The sequence below is a fragment of the Lissotriton vulgaris genome, chromosome 5 (genome assembly GCF_964263255.1).
Source record: "Lissotriton vulgaris chromosome 5, aLisVul1.2, whole genome shotgun sequence".
Classification (NCBI taxonomy): domain Eukaryota; kingdom Metazoa; phylum Chordata; class Amphibia; order Caudata; family Salamandridae; genus Lissotriton; species Lissotriton vulgaris.
This window is the reverse complement of record NC_141693.1, coordinates 1,727,340,982-1,727,362,413: the sequence shown is the minus strand read 5'-3', so window position 1 is coordinate 1,727,362,413 and position 21,432 is coordinate 1,727,340,982. Positions and strand designations below refer to the sequence as shown.

General features: G+C 46.4%; 1 protein-coding gene across 2 annotated transcripts in view; it reads right to left on the bottom strand.

The window, feature by feature from the left end:
* Nucleotides 1-294: 294 nt before the first annotated feature.
* LOC147717049 (pancreatic polypeptide prohormone-like) overlaps nucleotides 295-21,432 on the bottom strand; it is a 66,366-nt gene continuing 45,228 nt past the window's right edge. For both annotated transcript variants that reach the window (XM_086920475.1, XM_086920474.1), the window contains exons 3-4: nucleotides 3,889-3,957; nucleotides 295-502 (exon numbers count right to left, since the gene is read on the bottom strand). In XM_086920475.1, the coding sequence (XP_086776601.1) occupies nucleotides 3,900-3,957 (58 nt within the window). In that variant the 3' untranslated portion in view covers nucleotides 295-502; nucleotides 3,889-3,899. The remainder of the gene's footprint in view (nucleotides 503-3,888; nucleotides 3,958-21,432) is intronic.

Genomic DNA, 21,432 nt, shown 5'->3' with positions numbered 1-21,432 from the left:
GGGAGTGAAATACTTTGAGGACCCAAAAGCAGCGAGAAACTTCTGAGTAAAATGGTCAAGAACGTGGGACCTGGCCTTGTTTGAGAAGGTCCCACCACCAGTAGGCTCCCGTTCCTTGTTCCAGCGTACTGCCCCTGCTCTTAGACTCATCCGTTGGAACCAGCCTTAAAAGGTCACTTCAATACCTACTTTTTTTCCTCTGTGACCCTGAACCAATCAAGCACTGTTTTTGTCCAACAAACTACCCATTCGTGTATAGGGGTCAGGCGTAAAAGAGAAAACAAAAAACACAAGTAGTCTCTCTCCTTCCCGACTTTATTCCCAGGGTTTTCTCACATGATACACATACATTTCTTGATATCATTTCACACAAAGAAGACAGTTTGTGGGACCTTCCCAGAGCCGGGCACGTGGGAGAATTAGTGGCGAATCACAGGGGAGAATCTCCAACTTCCGCTCTGTTGCTTCCTGAAATTTGAGCCGGGACGGAGAGTTCAACTTCCTGTGGCAGAAATATGACAAGCAGGTTAGCAGAGGGATATGTGGTCAACCGCATGTTACATGGCTGCGATTATTTAATCCAAGTCATATAATAACTTTATTGACATTTTGTAATGCATGGCCTATCTGTCCCATAGAGCTGTGCGCATGCTTTTAAAAATACATTCATAGTCCTATTTGGAACATACACTACTTCTGGGAAGAATGCTGTCGGAGAAAATAGACCGCAACATTCCAGTTTCTGAAAATATAATACGTTTGTGAGTGCTTTACACAACCTTTTGTGTCCCCTTTTACAGTGCCCATAATCCAAGCACTTCCAAAAAGGTAATTTAGAAAGGTCAGTGATAAAATGGGGATGAATAGAATTCCCACTTGCCCTCATTATCACTGAGTGCTAATTGCATTAAATGACATTAAACTTGGGTAGGGTTTAGGACAACTTTGGGTTCAGGGATGGATAATATTTACATGATGAGGGACATTTAGGGTTCAGGAATATTTGGAGTTTGGGCATAGAAAGGGTTTTTTAGAGGTCCGAGATGGGTGGAATGTATGGGTGGTAAGGCTTTTTTAGGGTTCATGCATAAGTGGTGTTTAGGCGTGTGAGGTGTTTTTAGATTTCCAGGATGGGTGGAGTGTAAGGGTGTTGAGGGCTTTCAGGGTTCATGGATAGCGGACATTAGGGCTGGTGAGGATTTTTAAGGTAGTGGCATGGGTGGTGAAGAGTTTTAATGATTCAGGATGGGGTGGAATTTTGTGTGGTGAGAGGTTTTAAGGATTCAGGGATCGGTGGAGTTTAGATGTAGATAGGGGCTTCTAGGGTTCAAAGATGAATAGTTTAGGGTGATGAGGAGTTTTTATGGGTCATCGATAGCTGGTTTTTGAGGGTGATGAGGCTTTTATAGGGTTCAGGGATGGGTGTACTTTGGATGTGCTGAGGTGTTTTAAGGTGTATTGGGTGTGTGATGTGTGGGCATAGAAAGAGGTTGAGTTAGAGGTAGAGAGTGATTTTGTGGTTCAGGAATGGTGGATTTTTGGGGTAGAAATGGCTTTTAGTCTTTAGGGATTTGTGTAGTTTAGATGTACAAAATATTAGGGGGCAGGGACTGATGGTCTTTAAGGGTTGTAAGGGGTAGTGATGATGAAGGGTAGTGAGGGGTCAGCAAATTAAATGGATCCAAAGTAATTGTTTGACAATGTAAAAGATATGAATATGAAATAATGTCCCCTGAAGGAAAGCACATAAATGAATATCTGTTTCTGATAGTAAAACCTGCAACTGTTGCATGTGCACTTACAAAATAAGCATTCAAAAGCCAATTTCTACCAAAAAGGTATTCTAAGAATTGCTTTCTACAAAAATATAAATGCCATTCATTCTGAAAATGTCCATTAAACAGTTTAGATGATAAGGTTTCTTTCTAATGGTATTCCATGAAATAGTTTTTCTATGAAATCACATACAGTCCTGATGGGTCATAGTCACATGTACATAAACCGTATTTATAGAAACAGATCACATCTCAGTGAAAGACACCAAAGAGTCACAATCGTTGACTCAGAGAGCTGGGTGATAGAAGCAGAAGAGTCAAGGTCATGAACACTGAGGTCTCAATGATAATCGCTGAAGAGTCTGAGTCATTGACACATCGATCTCTGCAATATACAGAGATGAGTTACAGTGAGACACAGAGCTCTCAGTGATAGGCACAGTAGAGTCACAATAGTAGACATAGAGATCTGGGCGACAGAAGTAGTAAAGTAAACTCATGAACATTGAATACTCAATGATAGACGCAGAAGAGTCAGTGTCATAGACACATAGATCTCTGTGATACACACAGATGAGTCACAGTCATATACACAAAGATATATTTGATAGTCACAAAGGCTCCTATATACTCACTTTGTGTGCAGCTAAATTTGCACCTTTGGCGCTCTATAGTTAATACGATTAGCGACTTTGCGTTGATTTGCGTTGTTTCATGCTAATGCAAACATTAGTCAATCTGGGTCAAAGAGTCCCTGTCATACACAGAGTGATCTCTTTGACAAACGCATACAAGTCACAGCCATAGACATAGAGTTTTCAGTGATGGAAAACTAAGACATACCCTCATGGGTGATAAGCCGCGCTCTACAAATCCACTAACATAACAGACACACATATCTCAGTGATAGACATAGAAGAGTGTCAGTGTTAGCCAAAGTGACTGGCACATAAATCCAAAGATAGGCCTGTAGGAGATGTCAATTAAACAATATGTTACAGACACTGAGGGCATCTTAAATTTCAATATAAATTAAAATATTGAAGCATCCATATGTATTTTGTATTTTTTGGATCAATTTCTATGGTGCCAAGTGATACTGGGATGTATGTAACAGGAGGTTTTCTGACTAGGTGATGTCCCTAAATATTGAGAGGCTGGGGCACAGTGAGTAGCATCTCATTAAGTGGAGGGGTGTGGCTCACTGGTTAGAGGCGGCAGACCCGAAAGCAGAGGTCGACCTGGGACCAGGGTTCGATTCCCGACGCGGCAGGGTCTTGGGCCATGGTCAGCGGACTCGATAATTCTCGCCTCGGTGCCTACTCTAACCATGTGTCCCACTCAGCAACTCTGGGCAATAGCTTGCTTAATCTCTACTAACGGCCCCATCAGCGCCAGGGATGCTTGTCTTCACCTTGGAGATGCCCAGGAGGGACCATCTCACAGGGAAAGGCAGGATGGGTTCCCCAGCGGTATACAGCACCGGGACGCCCCTTTGCTGGGGCAGCTGTGCGCTTTACAAGTATATGACATTTAACATTTAAAGCATAATTTGCAAGTGACTCAGATGCATCCATAGCAACATTATCTGTCACTTTCCCAACATCATTGTAAACCAGGGCATCCATTCTCCTGTACTGTAAAATGACTGGAATGCAAGAGTAAGGCAGTAATACTCTAAGACTAAGGCACAGCAAAGTATTTGTGACTCAGACTCTTTATGTTTGTCTTTTTATGCACATATATATGTTCTCGCATATGAACGCAAATGTTCAGATTCTTTCTATAATTTTTAATATTTGTTTCTAACCATTGTTGTGTATTCAGAAATTTCTGAATGCCCGAAGAAAAAAAAAGGAATTTGACAAGTAAAACACTATTTGGTCAAAGGGAAACCCAAATCTAGTGTCTCGAAAGGAGACAAATTAACAACTAAGTGGAGGGTGGATTTAGGCAGCTGGCCTTAAGTGATGGAAACCAAAGCCGCTTCTCAGTCACTGAGCCCCTAGATGCAGCTTAATTAGTGTATTTTGTGAGCACACAGGCATGTAGAAATATAGACAGGTTTAACCATCATTGAGGAGAATCCTTGTTTCCAGAGCACTCCACTCACCCTGATACTTCTCAGTAGGCGATCTCCCCAGCTTGGATCCATGGCTCCTTGTCTGATCTTTTCCCATATCTAAAAAAGAAGACAGTGACATTAGTCCTCGAATACTGGCCCTTCTGCATTTTAAGAAGCTCTTTCACACACCACCACCAAGATGCAACTGCTTTCTCAAAGACCCTAGATGCTGATTCACCCGGATGCTAGGGGTAGCGGATGTGACGTTAAACCTCCATTGATCTTCCAATGGCATTTCATCTTCAACCATTAGCCCCTCAGCAGCCTCTTATTTGCTGCTGAAGGACTGTGAGAGGGCAAGGAGTGGAAACTACAGAGAGTGCACAAGGCCTTCTTTATTTTCTTTTCCTGCCCTGATACCAGGGACCGCACGGACTGAACCAAAGGGCAAAGAAGGGGTATCAACTGATAATGACAGCCACCCTCATTGACATCTAGACACAACACTCCATTAGATTTGTTTTTCCGGTTATCTGCACTCTAATCCTTGTAAAAGCCATGTCCATTTTAAGATTGAGATCTCTTGGACATATTTTGCATATACATCAACAGGGGTAACATTAGTGCAAGCCATTGACTGCTGCAGTTAACCATATGTGAAACTGAAGCAACAATTAAAGAAGAAAATGGTGACTTGAACTTTACATTTTCTGCTTAGGTTTCTCCGATTGCATTTCATGTGTTCATAAATTTGAGCGCACATTTTTCATTTATAAACGTGCTTCATTAGTACTGACGACACATGCAAAACATATTGGGGCATATTACCAAACAATGGCGATAATTATCGCTATTGCTTGGTTAGAGACAAAAATTTACCGCTGAGCTGCGGCGATTTTTACCGCAAATAAACCTTGGTATTACCAAGGTTTATCGCAAATGCGATAAAAATCGCCACAAAGCATGAATATCGCTGAAAAGTCAGCGATATTCATGCATTACCGCGCTAATGCTCTTAGCCATGTTATCCACCTCCCATTGGATAACATGGCTAAGAACTGCTCAGCAATTAAACTGTTGTGTACCGAGCACACCTTATTCATGAAAGAATTTAACTGTTTTATTCTGATCTGTGTGCTGTAACTGAAAGAGTATACCCTAATACTCTACTCATAACATGGAAAATTTGGCTGGTCAACACACTGTTGACGCAGGCTCAGCTACGCACAACCTTAATACAATTTAACGATCAAACTGCACTTTAAACATAGTCTTCATATTTTTAATTCATATGCATCTTGACATTCAGTCAAGCTTTTTTTCAGAAATATTAAGTGTACATATAGTCATCACAATATTTACAAAAAATTCACAAAAAATTCACTGTATTATATACAATGTAGAGCATTAGATTCTTTGGTGTACATCATAGTTCGCCCAATGCATTTCGGGACAAAAGTAGGGTCCCTTCGTCAGGGGCAATGATATACACAACTAGATCGTGTCTTCGTCTGAACTTCCCAAGTCCAACACAGTTCTGCTTTTCAATCCGACAAAAACGCTAAGTGTGGACACTCTCCCACTAGACACGTGCTTTACTCTTCACGACCACAATTCCAAAAACGTAGCTCGTAAATAGACTATGTTTAAAGTGCAGTTTGATCGTTAAATTGTATTAAGGTTGTGCGTAGCTGAGCCTGCGTCAACAGTGTGTTGACCAGCCAAATTTTCCATGTTAAGAACTGCTCAGGGCAGGTGTTAGCTTTTGGAGATATTCGCTCTTAGCGCGAATATCTCCAAAAGTTGGTAATAGGAGATAGCGATGTTAGCGACTGTTTTCAGTCGCTAACATCTTGGCACGCCCACTTTGCATGTCATTAGTGATAAATATCACTGACATGCAAAGCTGGGCCCAAGATGGTCGCTATCTCCTACTAGCTGTCGCTAACTGGTGTTAGCGACAGCTAGGTAATAGGGAGATAATTTTATCTCCGCTTTCTTGGCTTTTAAAGCCAAAAAAGCGGAGATAAACCCCCTTGATAGTATGCTCCATTGTTTGCTATATTATAGATTGGTACTGCATCAAGTATTCATCTGTGTGTATTAATCCGCTCTGTCGGTTACAGAGCACCTGTGCTTCTCAGTTGAAGGGCAGATCGTGTGATCTGATTATGCTTGATTTAAGCGCAGCATTTGATTCTGTTTTCCATGAGATCCTCTCCAACGTCTTCGGGAAATCGGAATTGGTGGTGAGGCCCTTACCTGGCTCACCTCCTTTCTATCTGACAGATCCTTCCAAGTCATCTCACCTCCCTACCAATCCCAGGCTCAAACCCTACGTTATGGGGTCCCTCAGGTCTCCGCACTGAGCCCTACTTTGTTGAACATTTACATTCTCCCATTAGCTCTGGTGGCGAAATCACGCAACATTACTTTGATATCCTATGCTGATGATACGCAACTTTAGTATTTCCATCTCCAATAATTCAACACAGAACATAGCCAAATTTCAAGATGACTTGGTGGTCATTGGCTCCAGTTAAACTTGAATAAATCCGAAATCCTTTTATTAGGAAGTGATACCCATTTATGGGGCAACCACTGGGGACCTCCCTCATTAGGATCACACCTACAGCTCAAAACGACAGTTAAGAATCTGGGAGTTTGGGTCAACAATGCTCTGTCCTTTGAAGCCCAGGCGAAATCGGTAGTGGGCGTAGGTTTTGGACTCCGATGAGGTCTAAAACCCATTCTGGGGTTCTTTGACTCCCACACGCCTCAGATGATTATTCAGTCCACCATACTCTCTAGGCTGGATTACTACAACGCTCTGTTTTTTGGTTCCAATAAGACATTGATCAAAATGCTTCAGTTTCTCCAAAATGCTACAGCGTGGCTCATTTTCAACCTTTCAAAGTTCTGTTCAGTGTCTGGTTCAATCAATCAATCAATCAATCAGCAAATTTGTAAAGCGCGCTACTCACCCGCTAGGGTCTCAAGGTGCTGGTGGGAGGGGGAGTCGCTACTGCTCGAACAGCCAGGTCTTGAGTTGTTTCCTGAAGGAGAGATGATCCTGGGTCAGCCGTAGTTGGGTGGGGAGGGAGTTCCATGTCTTGGCCGCCAGGTAGGAGAAGGATCTTCCTTCGGCGGTGGATCTGCGGATACGTGGGACGGTGGCGTGGGCGAGGCTGGCGGATCGGAGCTGGCGGGTGGGTGTGTAGAATGCAAGGCGGCTGTTGAGGTATTTGGGGCCCATGTCGTGGAGAGCCTTGTGTGCGTGGGTGAGGAGTCTGAACGTGATCCTCTTGCTGACGGGGAGCCAGTGCAGGTCTCTTAGGTGGTCAGAGATATGTCCGTGAAGGGGGATGTCCAGGATGAGTCGTGCAGAAGCGTTCTGTGTGGGCTGGATTCTTTTCTGGAGTTTGGCTGTGGTTTCAGCGTAGAGGGTGTTCCCGTAGTCCAGTCGGCTGGTGACGAGGGCCTGGGTGACCGTCTTCCTGGTTTCGGTGTGGATCCACCAGAAGATCTTTCGGAGCATGCACATGGTGTTGAAACAGGATGACGAGACGGCGTTGACTTGCTTGGACATCGTGAGGGAGGAGTCCAGGAGGAAGCCCAGGTTGCGTGCATGGTCCGTTGGCTTGGGGGCGGTGCCCAGGGCAGGGGGCCACCAGGAGTTGTCCCAGGCAGAGCAGGATGGTCCCAGGATGAGGACTTCCGTCTTGTCTGAGTTCAGTTTTAGACGGCTGAGCTTCATCCATTCCGCGACGTCTTTCATTCCTTCCTGGAGGCTGGCTCTGGCGGTGGCGGGGTCGTTGGAGAGGGAGAGGATCAGCTGGGTGTCGTCGGCGTAGGAGGTGATGTTTAGGTTGTGTTGGCGTGCGATGGCTGCAAGGGGGCTCATGTAGACGTTGAAGAGGGTGGGGCTGAGCGAGGATCCTTGCGGAACGCCGCAAATGACTTCGGTGGTCGCGGATTGGAACGGGGGGAGGCAAACTCTCTGGGTTCTTCCGGCGAGGAACGAGATGATCCACTCCAAGGCCGTTTCTTGGATTCCGGTGTTGCTGAGGCGTTGTATCAGAGTGCGGTGACATATGGTGTCGAAGGCTGCTGAGAGGTCCAGGAGGATGAGTGCAGCTGTTTCCCCATTGTCGAGCAGGGACCTGATGTCGTCGGTAGCTGTGATGAGGGCGGTCTCGGTGCTGTGGTTAGCTAGGAAACCGGACTGCGAGGAGTTGAGGGATCCGTTTGTCTCGAGGAAGGCAGAGAGTTGTTTGTTGACGGTCTTCTCTATGACTTTGGCAGGAAAAGGGAGGAGCGAGATGGGGCGTAAGTTCTTGAGGTCCATGGGGTCTGCGGTGGGTTTCTTCAGGAGGGCGCTGAGCTCGGCATATTTCCAACTCTCCGGGAAGGTGGCGGATGCGAAGGAGCTGTTAATGATGTCCCGGAGATGGGGGGCGATGATTGAGTCGGCTTTGTTGAAGATGTGGTGTGGACAGGGGTCGGTTGGGGAGCCGGAGTGGATGGTGTTCATCGTGCGGGTGGTGTCTTCGGTGCTGACCGGGGTCCAGTTGCAGAAGGTGGTGGTGGGGGGTGCTGGTACAGTGGTTGGGTGCGTGGTCTGTGTGCCGAAGCTGTTGTGTATGTTGGCAATCTTGCGGTGAAAGAACGAGGCTAGTGAGTCGCAAAGGTCTTGTGAGGGTGTGATGTCGTTGTTGCAGGCGCTGGGGTTGGAGAGCTCTTTAACGATGCTGAAGAGTTCCTTGCTGCTGTGGGTGTTGTTGTCCAGACGTTCTTTGAATGTTGTCCTTTTGGTGGTGCGGATCAGCTGGTGGTGTTTGCGGGTGGCGTTCTTGAGGGCTGTCATGTTCTCTGTTGTCTGGTCGTGGCGCCAGGCTTTCTCGAGGGTGCGGCAGGTTTTCTTGGAGTTTTTGAGGTCGTTGGTGAACCACGAGGCTTTCTTGCTGCCGGGTCTGCTGGGAGGGTTCTTCAGTGGTGCAAGGTCATCGGCGCAGTTGGTGAGTCACTGTGTGAGGTTGCGGGCTGCTTCGCTGGGGTCCCTCGTGTTGGTGGGAGGGTTCTGGCTGAGGGAGGTGGTGAGTTGGCCGGCGGTGATCTTGCTCCAGCTTCTGCGGGGAACCTGTTGCGGGTGGTGGTGGGTCGTGGTTCTCCTGAAGTTGAAGTGGACGCAGCTGTGATCTGTCCAGTGTAGTCCGGTGGAGTAGCTGAAGGAGATGTGCTTGCTGGAGGAGAAGATGGGGTCTAGCATGTGACCGGCGTAGTGGGTGGGGGTGTTCACCAGTTGCTTGAGTCCAAGGTTGGCGAGGTTGTCCAGGAGGGCGGCGGTGTTGCTGTCATTGTTTATCTCCAGGTGGAAGTTGAGGTCCCCTAGGAGGATGTAGTCTGAGGAGATAAAAGCGTGCTGGCTGATGAAGTCTGCAATGGTTTCGCTGAATTGTGTGCGTGGTCCCAGGGGTCTGTAGATGAGGGTGCCTCAGAGAGTGGTCTTGGGGTCGGTGTGTATCTGAAAGTGGAGGTGCTCGGCGGCGGTGATGGTGTCATCGGAATTGGTCAATCAATCAATCAATCAATCATAGCACTTGTATAGCTCACTACTCACCCGGAAGGGTCTCAAGGGGATGTATGACGTTACAACGCATACTATTAGAACTACCTACTGTTACAACGCGACCATTACAACGCATACCATTACAACGCATAGCGCTTTGAGGTGCTGGATAGTGGTAAGTATAATTTACTATTCTAACTCCAGTCCCCGTGGACCCTAGGGAAGGTGTTGGATAGTAAATTATACTTATTCCCTATCCTAGAGCGCCCCCCAGCGCAATGCGTTGTAATGGTATGCGTTGTAAAAGTCGCGTTGTAATGGTAGTGCGGAGTAAAAGATGCGTTGTAACGGGTGTATACCGTCTCAAGGCGCTTGGGGGAAGGGGTGCGCTACTGCTCGAACAGCCAGGTCTTGAGTTGTCTCCTGAAGGCGAGGTGGTCCTGGGTCAGCCGAAGGTGGATGGGGAGGGAGTTCCATGTTTTGGCCGCCAGGTAGGAGAAGGATCTGCCTCCGGCGGTGGCTCTTCGGATGTGTGGTACGGCGGCGAGGGCGAGGCTAGTAGATCGTAGCTGGCGGGTGGGCGTGTAGAAGGTCAGGCGGTCATTGAGGTACTTGGGGCCCAGGTCGTGGAGAGACTTGTGTGCGTGGGTGAGGAGCCTGAACGTGATCCTCTTGTTGACGGGGAGCCAGTGCAGGTTCCTCAGGTGGCCGGAGATGTGGCTGCGTCGGGGGATGTCCAGGATGAGTCGGCGGAGGCGTTCTGGATGCGTTGGAGTCTTTTCTGTAGCTTGGCTGTGGTTCCGACGTAGAGGGTGTTTCCGTAGTCCAGTCGGCTGGTGACGAGGGCCTGGGTGACCGTCTTCCTGGTTTCGGTCGGGATCCATCGGAAGATCTTGCGAAGCATGCCAAGGGTGTGAAAGCATAATGAGGAGACGGCGTTGACTTGTCTGGTCATCGAGAGGGAGGAATCCAGGATGAAGCCCAGGTTGCGTGCGTGGTCTGTTGGCTTGGGAGCAGTGCCCAGGGCTGGGGGCCACCAGGAGTCGTCCCAGGCGGAGGGCGATGGTCCCAGGATGAGGACTTCCGTCTTGTCTGAGTTCAGTTTCAGGTGGCTGTTCTTCATCCACTTGGCGACATCTTTCATCCCTTCATGTAGGCTGGTTCTGGCGGTGTCCGGGTCTCTGGTGAGGGAGAGGATCAGCTGGGTGTCGTCGGCTGGGTGTCGTGATTCGGATGTTGTTTCTGTGGATGATGGTGATGCCTCATCCGGTTTGGTTGACGCGGTCCCTCCGGGTAGTTCTATCCGCAGGCTGCACTGGCTCCCAGTGGATCAGAGAATTCTTTTTAAGGCCCTATGTATCTCTCACAAAATTCTCACCTGTCAAGGTCCCCCCATTCTTTCTAGTTGGCTCTGCCCCTATGCCCCTTCTCGTGCCCTGCACTTGGCTAAGCTCCATTTAGCCTATGTACCTCAGGCGAGAAGAGCACGAGCTAGAGGGCGTTCCTTCTCTGCGACAGCTCCCACCCTTTGGAACACTTTGCCTTTATCTATTAGATGCATCTAGAATCACTGGCCTTTCAGAAGGGCCGTGAAAATGTGGCTATTTTTTGTCTAAACCTCTGTTTCATCTGTTGATCCTGTCTTCTCCAAAACGAGTGGTGGGAAACCCCATTGCTGGGACAGCCATGCGCTTTACAAATTCTCTAACATAACATAATGTTAATGTGATTTATAATGTGTGACATAATTTAGTGAATGTGTAGGAGAAGTTATACGCTAATATTTGCAATTTACATCATTCCTCTCAAGGTCTTTTCATAATAATCACAAAAGTACATTGAAGCCTGGTATAGGCATATATTATTCAGAGCAGCATCTTCAGCGCTTCCTGGGCACTCCATGTAAACTTTGCTGCAAACATCCCTGGTGAAGGCCATCGGCTCCAAGGAGCCTGACCCTTATCAGCTTGGGAACACCATAACTGAGTCAGAGTGACCTTGCTCAAGGCACAGAAGCTTATTTACAACCATTCTATTGTGTAGCTAAGCTATGCTGGCTAGAGGCCATCCAATCACCTGTAAAAAGCTCCCAAGAGTCTCCAATCCATCATGAGTCGCTCAACCAGTTTGTGCTGTTCATCCAGCTATGGACTAGAAGTAGCAGGCTTTGCAGGAACGAAATTGAACTGGATGAGCTAATGAATAAATGAATGAATGAAAGGAATTTCTAAAGCAAGCGGCTACTCTAGGGAGTGTCATGAGTGAACCTGTGAAACATGAGCGATCAGTCTACCTATTACCTCAACCCTCCAGCGTGATCTTTCAAATGCTTCAGCGTTCTGTAGTGGCAGGAAGGCATCATCACAGCACTTAAAACTTCAAAATAAAGAAAGAAATAACTCTAGGTACAGCTTTGCTTTGGTTACGTGCTCCGAGCTTCGCTTCAGCATTCTGCTACCAAACCTTATGGTAGGCACTCAAAACCCATAGCACTCAAACCTCACCCTTTTTTCATTCCTTAGGGCAAGGGGTCATCAGTGACAGCTGCACTGTGCAGCAGTCACCATCTTTCCACTCTGCTTAGACAGTTGTAGGGCACATGCTTGGGCCACTGTGTTACATGGTGTCAGGAAAACCCTATGACAGCCTGCACACATAAATGCAAGTGTTCAACTTAAAAAACTTGAGAGAAAATAATTAGACTCAGAAAACTGGTGCCGCTTCGTTTACTTTTTTTCCACCAGTATATGCTACTTGGCACTTTGGTAGGGGGCGACAATTGATTCGATTTCATTCCATTTTTATTGGTAAGTTTAAAAAACGTAATCTTCACATTACTAGCTCCGGCCATGGTAATACCCTCCACAGTGGACTAGACAAGAATAAGGAGGGAGGTCGCCTCCCCCCTCGATCACACTCAGGTCTACAAGGAAAGGCCTGGCCGTCTACTATCATGACCTCAATCTCGTAAAGCCGCTACCTAGGAAAAGTGCTTGATTTGTAAAAAAAAAACATAAGTACCGGGGCTCTTGTTAGAAGACCACTGCAGTGTGCATCACCCATTGCCTCTGCCAACATTGCCAATGACAATACCAAAACAACTACTAACCATCACCACTGCTACAAGAGTGACAATTCAGACTATTCCAGGCCCCTAGAGGTATAAGAATGGCTTTGACGGCAGGTATTAGTAATTTTTAATGCAGGCTGAATTAATGAACAGTTGTTGTGCTCAACACTAAATTAGAAAAATATCGCCACCATGTGACAGACTGTTATAACTGCTGGTGTTGACAATTAAGTGTTGGTGCCCAGCACTGGAAACCACCGGCTTAAATTAAGCACTTCCTAGGATACGGTTCCACCACTAGCAGTGTACATTAGCGAGTCTGCGACACGAAGTCTGCAAAATATTTTTAAACTTTACAAGTTGCAGAGCTTGTAATGTTTACCAAGAAAGCCGAGCAGTTTCAGCATCCTTTGCAGCCAGCCATAACCGCTGCACAAAGGGCCTTGCTGGGCCACTGATTCATTGCTGCCCCTCGTTAGCACTCTTTCGTACCTACTCAAGACCCTACCCTCAGGCAATCCCACAGTCCCATCCCAGTACTGCTCATTCCCTGTCCCCGGGTGCTTATGTATATACCATGCCCATATCATTGGCAGCCCGGAATTCCGGCTGCCATCTTTTTTTTATGTGGAAGAGTGGAGTGTGGCCATTGTGTGCCAACCTCTCCTTGATTTTCCAAACCATTCCATCGCTTGGTGCCTACTCCTCTGGGAACATTGTCACAGTCTGAGGCAGTCCAGCTCAAAAGGTGCCACTGTATGTCACGTGGTTTTGGCACTAGTCACACAGCCACCTGATGAACTGCTGTAGTAAACACACAGTGAGCTGACCTCTACATAGTACAGGTTTCTAGCTCAAGCGAGTGAGGATCTAATTTGGAAATCCATTTCCATGTTTTTCAACAGTTTTAGGGAGGCCCAACTCCTTTCTCTACGCAGAGGAGGAAAATGCAGACATGGTGTTAGACAGCAAAATAAAGTGCTACAGATTGAGGGCCTCATTTATGAAAAGTGCGTGAGAACAGCGATGCATCACTTTTCATTGCTCCCTCTTGCGACATGATGGATGCGTCATATTTACTGTATGACGCATCATGTCGCAAGGAATGGCAGATCTGTCAGCGCAAAAATGAGGCATTGCTGGAGTTGTGTCGTAAAGGTGACGCAACTCCAGCAATACAGTGGGGATGGCTATGGATATAGCACTGCGTCACCCTTATGCCTGCCATGAGGCAGGCTTAAGGTTTTGACGCATTTGCATCCTAGAAGTGGTGCAGTGAAATCTTATAGATTTCACTGCGTCACTTCTACGAGGCTTACTTGTGTGGGAATGCCCCCCCTTCATACATTATACCTGTCGCAGGTATAATGTAGCGCAGGGGTTTGCAACGTGACGCATCTGATTTGATGCGTCACTTTGGTATTAGGGCGCAACAGGGTGAATGTTTTACGTCGGTGATGCATCACAAAAAGTGATGCAACGGAAGTGCACAACTGTCTCAAGGCCTCATGAATAAGGCCCTATGGTTTGACGAGCATCTACATCATGGGAGCTGAACGTCTCCATTTTCCTGAAGTGCTGAAATGGTCTTAGTTGAAGGAATATTAGCATCTCTCCTCCTGCCTTGTCTGCTTTTGCTACTAGTGGCGTAGGAAGGTGGGTGTGGGCCGCCCTGGGTGTCATCACTGAGTGGGGTGACAAATTGGCAACAATATGTGTTTTAAACACATATTTTTACAATTTTGTCAAGTCGGGAGTGACAAGACATTTTCCGCACCGGGTACCACCTGACCTTGCTACGCCACTGGTTGCTACCGCTGAAGCCCGGATGACACTCTAGGGTGGGTGCAAAGTTGTTTGTACGATGCTTGCTGGGGTTTTGCACCAGCACTTCTTTCTTAAGGCCCTGACATTTTTATGACAATCTGCCAGTTGGTGGCACTGTCTATCTAGTTTTATACTGTTAACAATAATAGCAAGTTTAAAAATCTAATATATATTTAAAAAATAATACCGATTATATTTTAGAATAATAATGCCAGTTCGCCCAGGACCTTCTTATAGTTTTGGGTGACCTGACATATGCCACAGTGTCGCATTAGTCAGAGGGTGATGGACAGCCGGTACCGTCGGTATCGGCCTTTGGGAGCGCTGCCAGGGTCAGCGGATGGTGCCAGCCGCAGTGCCATACTACTGAGGTATGCATTGGGCCCGGGTGATTTTGAGTGGGGAAATCATGGCTCGCGCCCGGTTCGCGCTATCACACTATGCCAGAACCTGTAGCAACACGCGCACGCGCACATAGCTCAATTTAGACGAACTCAGCACAGAGAAAAAACAGTCACACACTCAGAAAATGTTTAAAACCTGTTGTAAATGGACATGTGTTTCCTAGCACTTCAAACATGTCAATACCGTACTTGTCTATACAGTTCAGGAGCATAGCTGTGAACTGTGCGGCAGGTGCAGTGGCTCCGACGCCGTGGAGTTTGACGGACCCACTCCAGCCCAAGTGATGGCTTTTTTTCTGCTACCAAGGAACAGGATGGGTGGCTCATTTTCCTCTCTTGCGTTAAGGCCGTTGGTACCCTTGCTACCTACTGGTACAGTTCATTTTCTCTGTAGCGGGCTGTAGTCCTAGCAGTTCTTGGTTAACATCCTGTGTGAACCACTAGGTGGCATTGTTTTATAAGTTTTCGTTACCAATAATTTCGGCCATTGTGGTGCATTGTTTATTAATTGGCCAGCCTCCTGCATCGAATCTTTCTCAATCTTGGCCGCGGCCGGCGTTTAGCGATGTTGGCTCTGGGTCCTACAATCATTGTGACCCCCTCCCTCCCGCGGGATCTCCTCCTCGGAGTCGCCAAAGCCGCTCTCTCGCATACATTCCAATTGTTTTAAAGTGCTGATAAAGGCTGGATTTACTAATAAGAATGTAATCTACCCAAACAAACCCCTTTCAGCAACATTAGGAATAGATCATGAAAGACTCGGGGGAAAACAGAACGTCCTAACCTAATTTATGCGGTTTGCCTGCAGGTCTTTGATGACAGGTCGTAACAAGCACTGTTCTATATTTGGGTTTTATCTCATATTCTTTCCTCTGAGTGTAGGGTGACCAGATTTACAGAATAAAAAACAGGAAGACAGCCATAGAAATAAAAATATGACTGTGTTTTGGCCTGGGCTGGACTGTGGGGACGAGACCGCTATGGAAGCCTACTGGGATCTTATCAATAAGCCTCAAGATCGGAAGCTCTACCACCAGTTCAGAATAGGCAGGCTGCCATTAAAATGCTTTGCATGTAAATGGAACCCTGCTAGATGTGACAAGTGTATATTCTGTCAGGATCACATTGAGAACATAGATCACTTTCTATGTGCTTGTCCTGCTTACCACCTGCCTAGGTTAAAATGGCTTAAACCAGTATGCATGTCCATGAATACAAGGTCGGCGATGGTTGCGTGCCGAATCTTAAAATCAGACACCACCTCCCTCAACGTGATTGACGTGACAAAGTTTCTGAGCTGGGCATGGGCCATTCGCACCAAAAAACGGGGGGGGGGGGGAGGGGACGGGGGGGGGGTGGAGGGGTTAAGCAGTACATAGAGTCAAGATGGGCCCCACTTTCTAGGAGTCTGAGCTATGATCTGTATTGCCCTGTCACTGTAAGGCAGACAACCTGTTTCCTCTGTAGCACGTGTTGTTGAAACTAAGTCTGCACAAAGTTTTATTTATCCAATTCTCTTTTTAAGATGCCGTTTTATTATGCATATCTATCTATGTATTCATCTTTGATGATTGGAGTAGTAATTTTATTTTTTTTGTCCTCATCTCACCTTTCAAGCCTCTGCGGAACTTATACAGCCATTTTCACTAACTGTGGACCTCTCGGCTTACCGCACACGCTTGGGTCACCTGACCCATACCCTTTTGTACGGGATTTGGTGTAATCATTGGACCAACTAAATCATTCTTAGCCTTCGCCCCCAACTCATAAGAGGGTGCCAGATGTTAATCGACTTATCCTCTGCACCTTCATAATCTAGCCGGGTCATAACAAGCGAGGCTTTGAGCCAGTCCCCTCTTTTTGGTGGGAGGGGGTCTTTCCATTTGATGCAGATCTCTCTCCGTGCCAATAGAATCATATATAAGAAAAGACCTCTGTCTCGCTGTGAGGCTGTCTGACGAAAAAGAGCATCATCTCCGAATAGGACTAAGGAGAGATTAACCTCAACCCTGGTTTTAAAAACATCTAGAAGGGCGTCCCCCACCTTTTTCCAAAAAAGTTCCAATAGACCATCTTTTCAGTAGATGGAGAAATCTTCCTTTAACCATTTATGGGAAAATCAATTTGGTAAAGATGGTCATTCTCCCCAAACTCTCCTATTTATTTTCCACTGTACCTCTAACCTTTCCGAAATGGAGTAGTAATTTTGTATATTATTTTTTATTTATATGGTGTATTTTAAGTGTGGGAGTACTTGTTTTAATAGTGGATGAACTTGTCTTTTATGATGAATAATCGAAATAAAGATTTTATTGAATTGAATTGAATTTAAGTGCCGCCAGCTCGACATGGAATTATTCCTTCGAGGCATAAAATGGCGGGCATCTATGTAAATTGTATTGACTGGTGCATAATATTAAGATCTTTGTAAAGAAGAACGGCGCAATGATGTGTTTTGAAAATGGATCCGCTTAGCATTATGGACACTGTAGTTAAATTAGGAGTCCTATTGGGATCTGGGCTTTATGAACTCCGACAAAAGGTTATAAACTGAACTAAGCAAGGGATAAATGAGAGTACCAAGTAGAGAAGTGTTTTCAGATCCCCGTTTATAAGTATCAACAAAAGAATTAAGTCTAGGGGGCATATTAAAAACACGCAGCGATAATTATCGCTAAACATGCTTAGCGCGTTTATTTCTATCGCCGGCTATCGCTGGATTTTATCGCCATGATAGCGCTGTATTAACAACGCTTTGTGTATTGGCGATATCAAATCCAGCGATAGTGGCAAAAAACCCCTTCAACGCGAGAAATCCGGAGATAAATGATCAGGGATAATGGCAGAGCTCGCTGATACTGAAGTGTGAATTTAACCTCACAATCCACCTCCCATAGGACATAGATGTTAAAGTCAGGCGATAATGGGGGACTTAGCGCGAGTTCAGGCATCACTTTGCGGGTCCGCTGTTGGCTCGTTATTTTGGCGAAGCTGTGTCAGCGCGTATTGCAATGCTGTTTTCCTCAGGAACACCTACTTTGCATCTAATTAGCGATGCAAGGCGAGGCGTTAGGAAAACTGCTGCTACCATGTGCTAATGCATGTGAGCGGCGCATTGTAAATGTCGCGAAATTATGATCGCCGGAAAAGCGGCAATATGTCCGTTGCTAATATGTCCCAGGGTTTTTATTTTATAATGAGGGTTTGCACTTTATGTCCTTCTTCTTTGTTTATCATTGGACTATATTTAAAGCCAAGAAACAGCTGATCCATCATATTGGACCACAAGTCCCAGAAGACTCTGTTCGACGCTGCACTTAGCACACGCCCACTGGGGGGCTTGTTTAAATAAACAATCAGAAATGTTAATGGTGCATTATCGAGTGTCTTTCACAGCAGCTCATGAGGAAGGGGGTGGTTCCCTGAAACGCGTCAGCCTTTTTATGATTTGTGAAGTGGAAAGGCATGCTGAGCAGGAAGTCCGGAGGGCAGAGGACTGTTGTGTGCCTCTTAAATACTTTGGGCATTTTGTTGAATCATATATATATAACTGAAGTTTCGGTTCGACCCCTGCTTAATGGACTGCTGGGACTGGAGGTTTGTGCAGTTGGGGGAACAGAGGAGGTCATCGCCACGCAACAATCGGGTGTGAGTGGCCCGCTAAAATTTCATTTCCACTGAGGCTGTGCCAGACCAAAGCACAGCATTTCGGTACCTGTAGTATAAACGACTGGGCGTCCTACAGAGTACCCGGACAGCGAATCACTTTTCGCACTGGCTGTCTGAGGGGTGGAGCCGGCTCACACCTGACAGGGAGAGAGAAGGTATTTCAATCACCATGTTTGCCTGCCTCCTATAGACACCTGATGGCACTGATGAAGGCTCTACCACGCCGAAATGCAATCGCCCTTTTTCTGGTGTTCGTGGCAATAAAAGACCCCTCAAAGGATTCCCCTGTGTGGCTTCTACTTCTTGCTGTTTTTGAGAAAAGTTTCGTTCATGTTATAGCGCGAGTGCCAGTAACGCGCTTTTGGAAGTCCCTGCACTCACGAGTGGTCCCGTTCAAAGCTTGCTTCTGCATCCGCAGACTCTCTCGTTTCCTGGGGTACTGGGTTGACGGGGACCCGCTTCTGGACTCAGCAAGACAACGAGCAGTGTTGGAGACATTGTACCCCACTTTGGGTGAACTGAAGTTTCGGTTCGACGCCTGCTTAATGGACTGCTGGCACTGGAGGTTGGTGCAGTTGGGGGAACAGAGGAGGTCATTGCCACGTAACAATCGGGTGTGAGTGGCCCGCTAAAATTTCATTTCCACCGAGGCTGTGCCAGACCAACGCACAGCATTTCGGTACCTGTAGTATAGACGCTCTGGGCGTCCTACAGAGTACCCGGACAGCGAATCACTTTCCACGCTGGCTGTCTGAGGGGCGGAGCCGGCTCACACCTGACAAGGAGAGAGAAGGTATTTCAATCACCATGTTTGCCTGCCTCCTATAGACACCTGATGGCGCTGACGAAGGCTCTACCACGCCGAAATGCATTCGCCCTTTATCTGGTGTTCGTGGCAATAAAAGACCCCTCAAAGGATTCCCCTGTGTGGCTTCTACTTCTTGCTGTTTTTGAGAAGAGTTTCGTTCATATATATATATATATATATATATCATACACCTATACACCTTCCCTCTTGGATGAGACCCGGGAGAAATCTGCTAATGATCCTTGGGGTGATGGGACATCTATTCACCCCTCATTAGATCCTGCTCTGCTGCCTGAGAGGCAAATGAACTTCTTTTACTAGTATGAAGCGAGAGAGCTCTTTAAATAGCTCAACTTCTGTTCCTGGTGGTAAGGGAGGGTCAGAGGAAACGTGAACCTGCACCACACTGGGATTCATGTGCGGACTCACCCGACTCTCTCTCAAAAACCGGGACATCTCTTTATTTGGGACACCGGGTTAGACCTTGAAAAACCAGGACTATCCGGGCAAATGCGGGACATCTGGTCACCCTATCTGAGTGGCCCTTCTCAGAGGGGGGACCCCAGCCACACTTTGGACCCAACTGCCTTATTTTCAGGAAGACGCAGTGGTAGAAAGTCCATTCGGGATCACGGTGCTTGGTTTTTCCAATAAAGGTTTCTTTTGGCTTCAGGAAAATGTGCTCTAAGGCCTGTTTGAGGCACTATTTTCCTTTTTATGTGGAGCATTTGCTTGGAGGCCAATTTTGCCACTTCTACAGGTTTTGGAGTCAAGGACAACAATTCCTAGCACAGGTCCGCACTAAACGATATTACCAAAGTACTTTGCTACCAAACTGCTTGATAAAAGTAATGGAAACGTTCACGGCTATTCACACTAGCAAAATGTTGTCATAAAAACATCCCTATAGCTATATTAGAAAGGGAGAGGTGAGGCAACACTAGACGAAATACATGGTATGGCATGGTCATGGTATTTATACAGTGCTTACTGCGATGGGGTTGTTCTCCATGGCTGTCAAATGGAAAATCAGAGAGGAGCCGATGAGCGTCAATTCACCAAAATGACAGGGGCAGCAGTAGTGACATCACATAACCACCCTTTGACCCAATGACATCACAGGTAGTGTCAACATATGAACTTTGACACTGAATCCTCTGAGGAAGGGGTATAATAACACAGTTCTCACACATTCAAAGCACAGAGAGCAAATTTTCATTCAAATACATTCATTTCCAGATGGTGAAAATAATGCAAATGTACAACATCTTGTTAAAAAAATGTGTATCTTATAGTATTTAATTTTTCAGTTTTATTCTGTAGAGTATACAGTCCAATCCAGCTCCTTTAGAGAGCGAAGAGTTTAATTTATTATTTATTTATTTTAAAGTTTTATAGAGTGCGAACTTGACCCGTGAGGGTATCAGAGCGCTTTACAGGTTCAAAGAGTAATACAGAAAGATCGGTTGACAAATGATAGCAATAAATCGGGGGGGGGGGAGTACACAGAAACAAGGGTCATATGGTAGGCAGGGAGTCAAAGGGGTATGTGCAAGGAGGGTAGGGGTGAAAAGGGACATAGGAACATTTTACAGAATATATGGTCATACATTAGGGAGGAAAGTGCAGGGTTGCTTTACATTACGAGGCTGAAAAACAAAAAAAACAAAAAAAGAGAACTATAACACAGTGATCTTTACAGAGTCAAGGATTATACAATAGAACAGGGTATCACAAAGGTAATACGTCTCTCGGTGCTTGTGTAGCGGGTTAGCCAAGGAATTTAGCCATGAGGAAGGATTAAGCCTCTTTTTTAAAGCGTGCCAGGGAGTGGATGCTTCTAATGTCAGGCGGGAAGGCGTTCCATATTCTTGGAGCAGACCCGGTGAAAGAGCGATTGTAGTTTTTTTTTTCTTAAAACGTGCAGGCCCGAGTAGGAAGGTATTTGCCGATCGAGAGTTTCTACTTCCTCCGGATATCGCAAGCTTCTGTGCAAGATACGCAGGGGAGTTGTGGTGTAGGGCCTTGTGCGCGATGCATGCCAACTTGAGGTGAATCCTAGCCTCGAGAGGGAGCTAGTTCAACGCTTTCAGGTGAGGGGGATGTGATCAAATTTTCTAGAGCCCGTAAGTAGCCTGGTGGCTGCATTGAGGCAGGCTTTTAAGGGTGCCAGAGTGATCTTGGGTAAACCAGAGAGGGTGGGGCAGCCATATTCCAACCAAGAGATGACTAGAGATTGGACTGC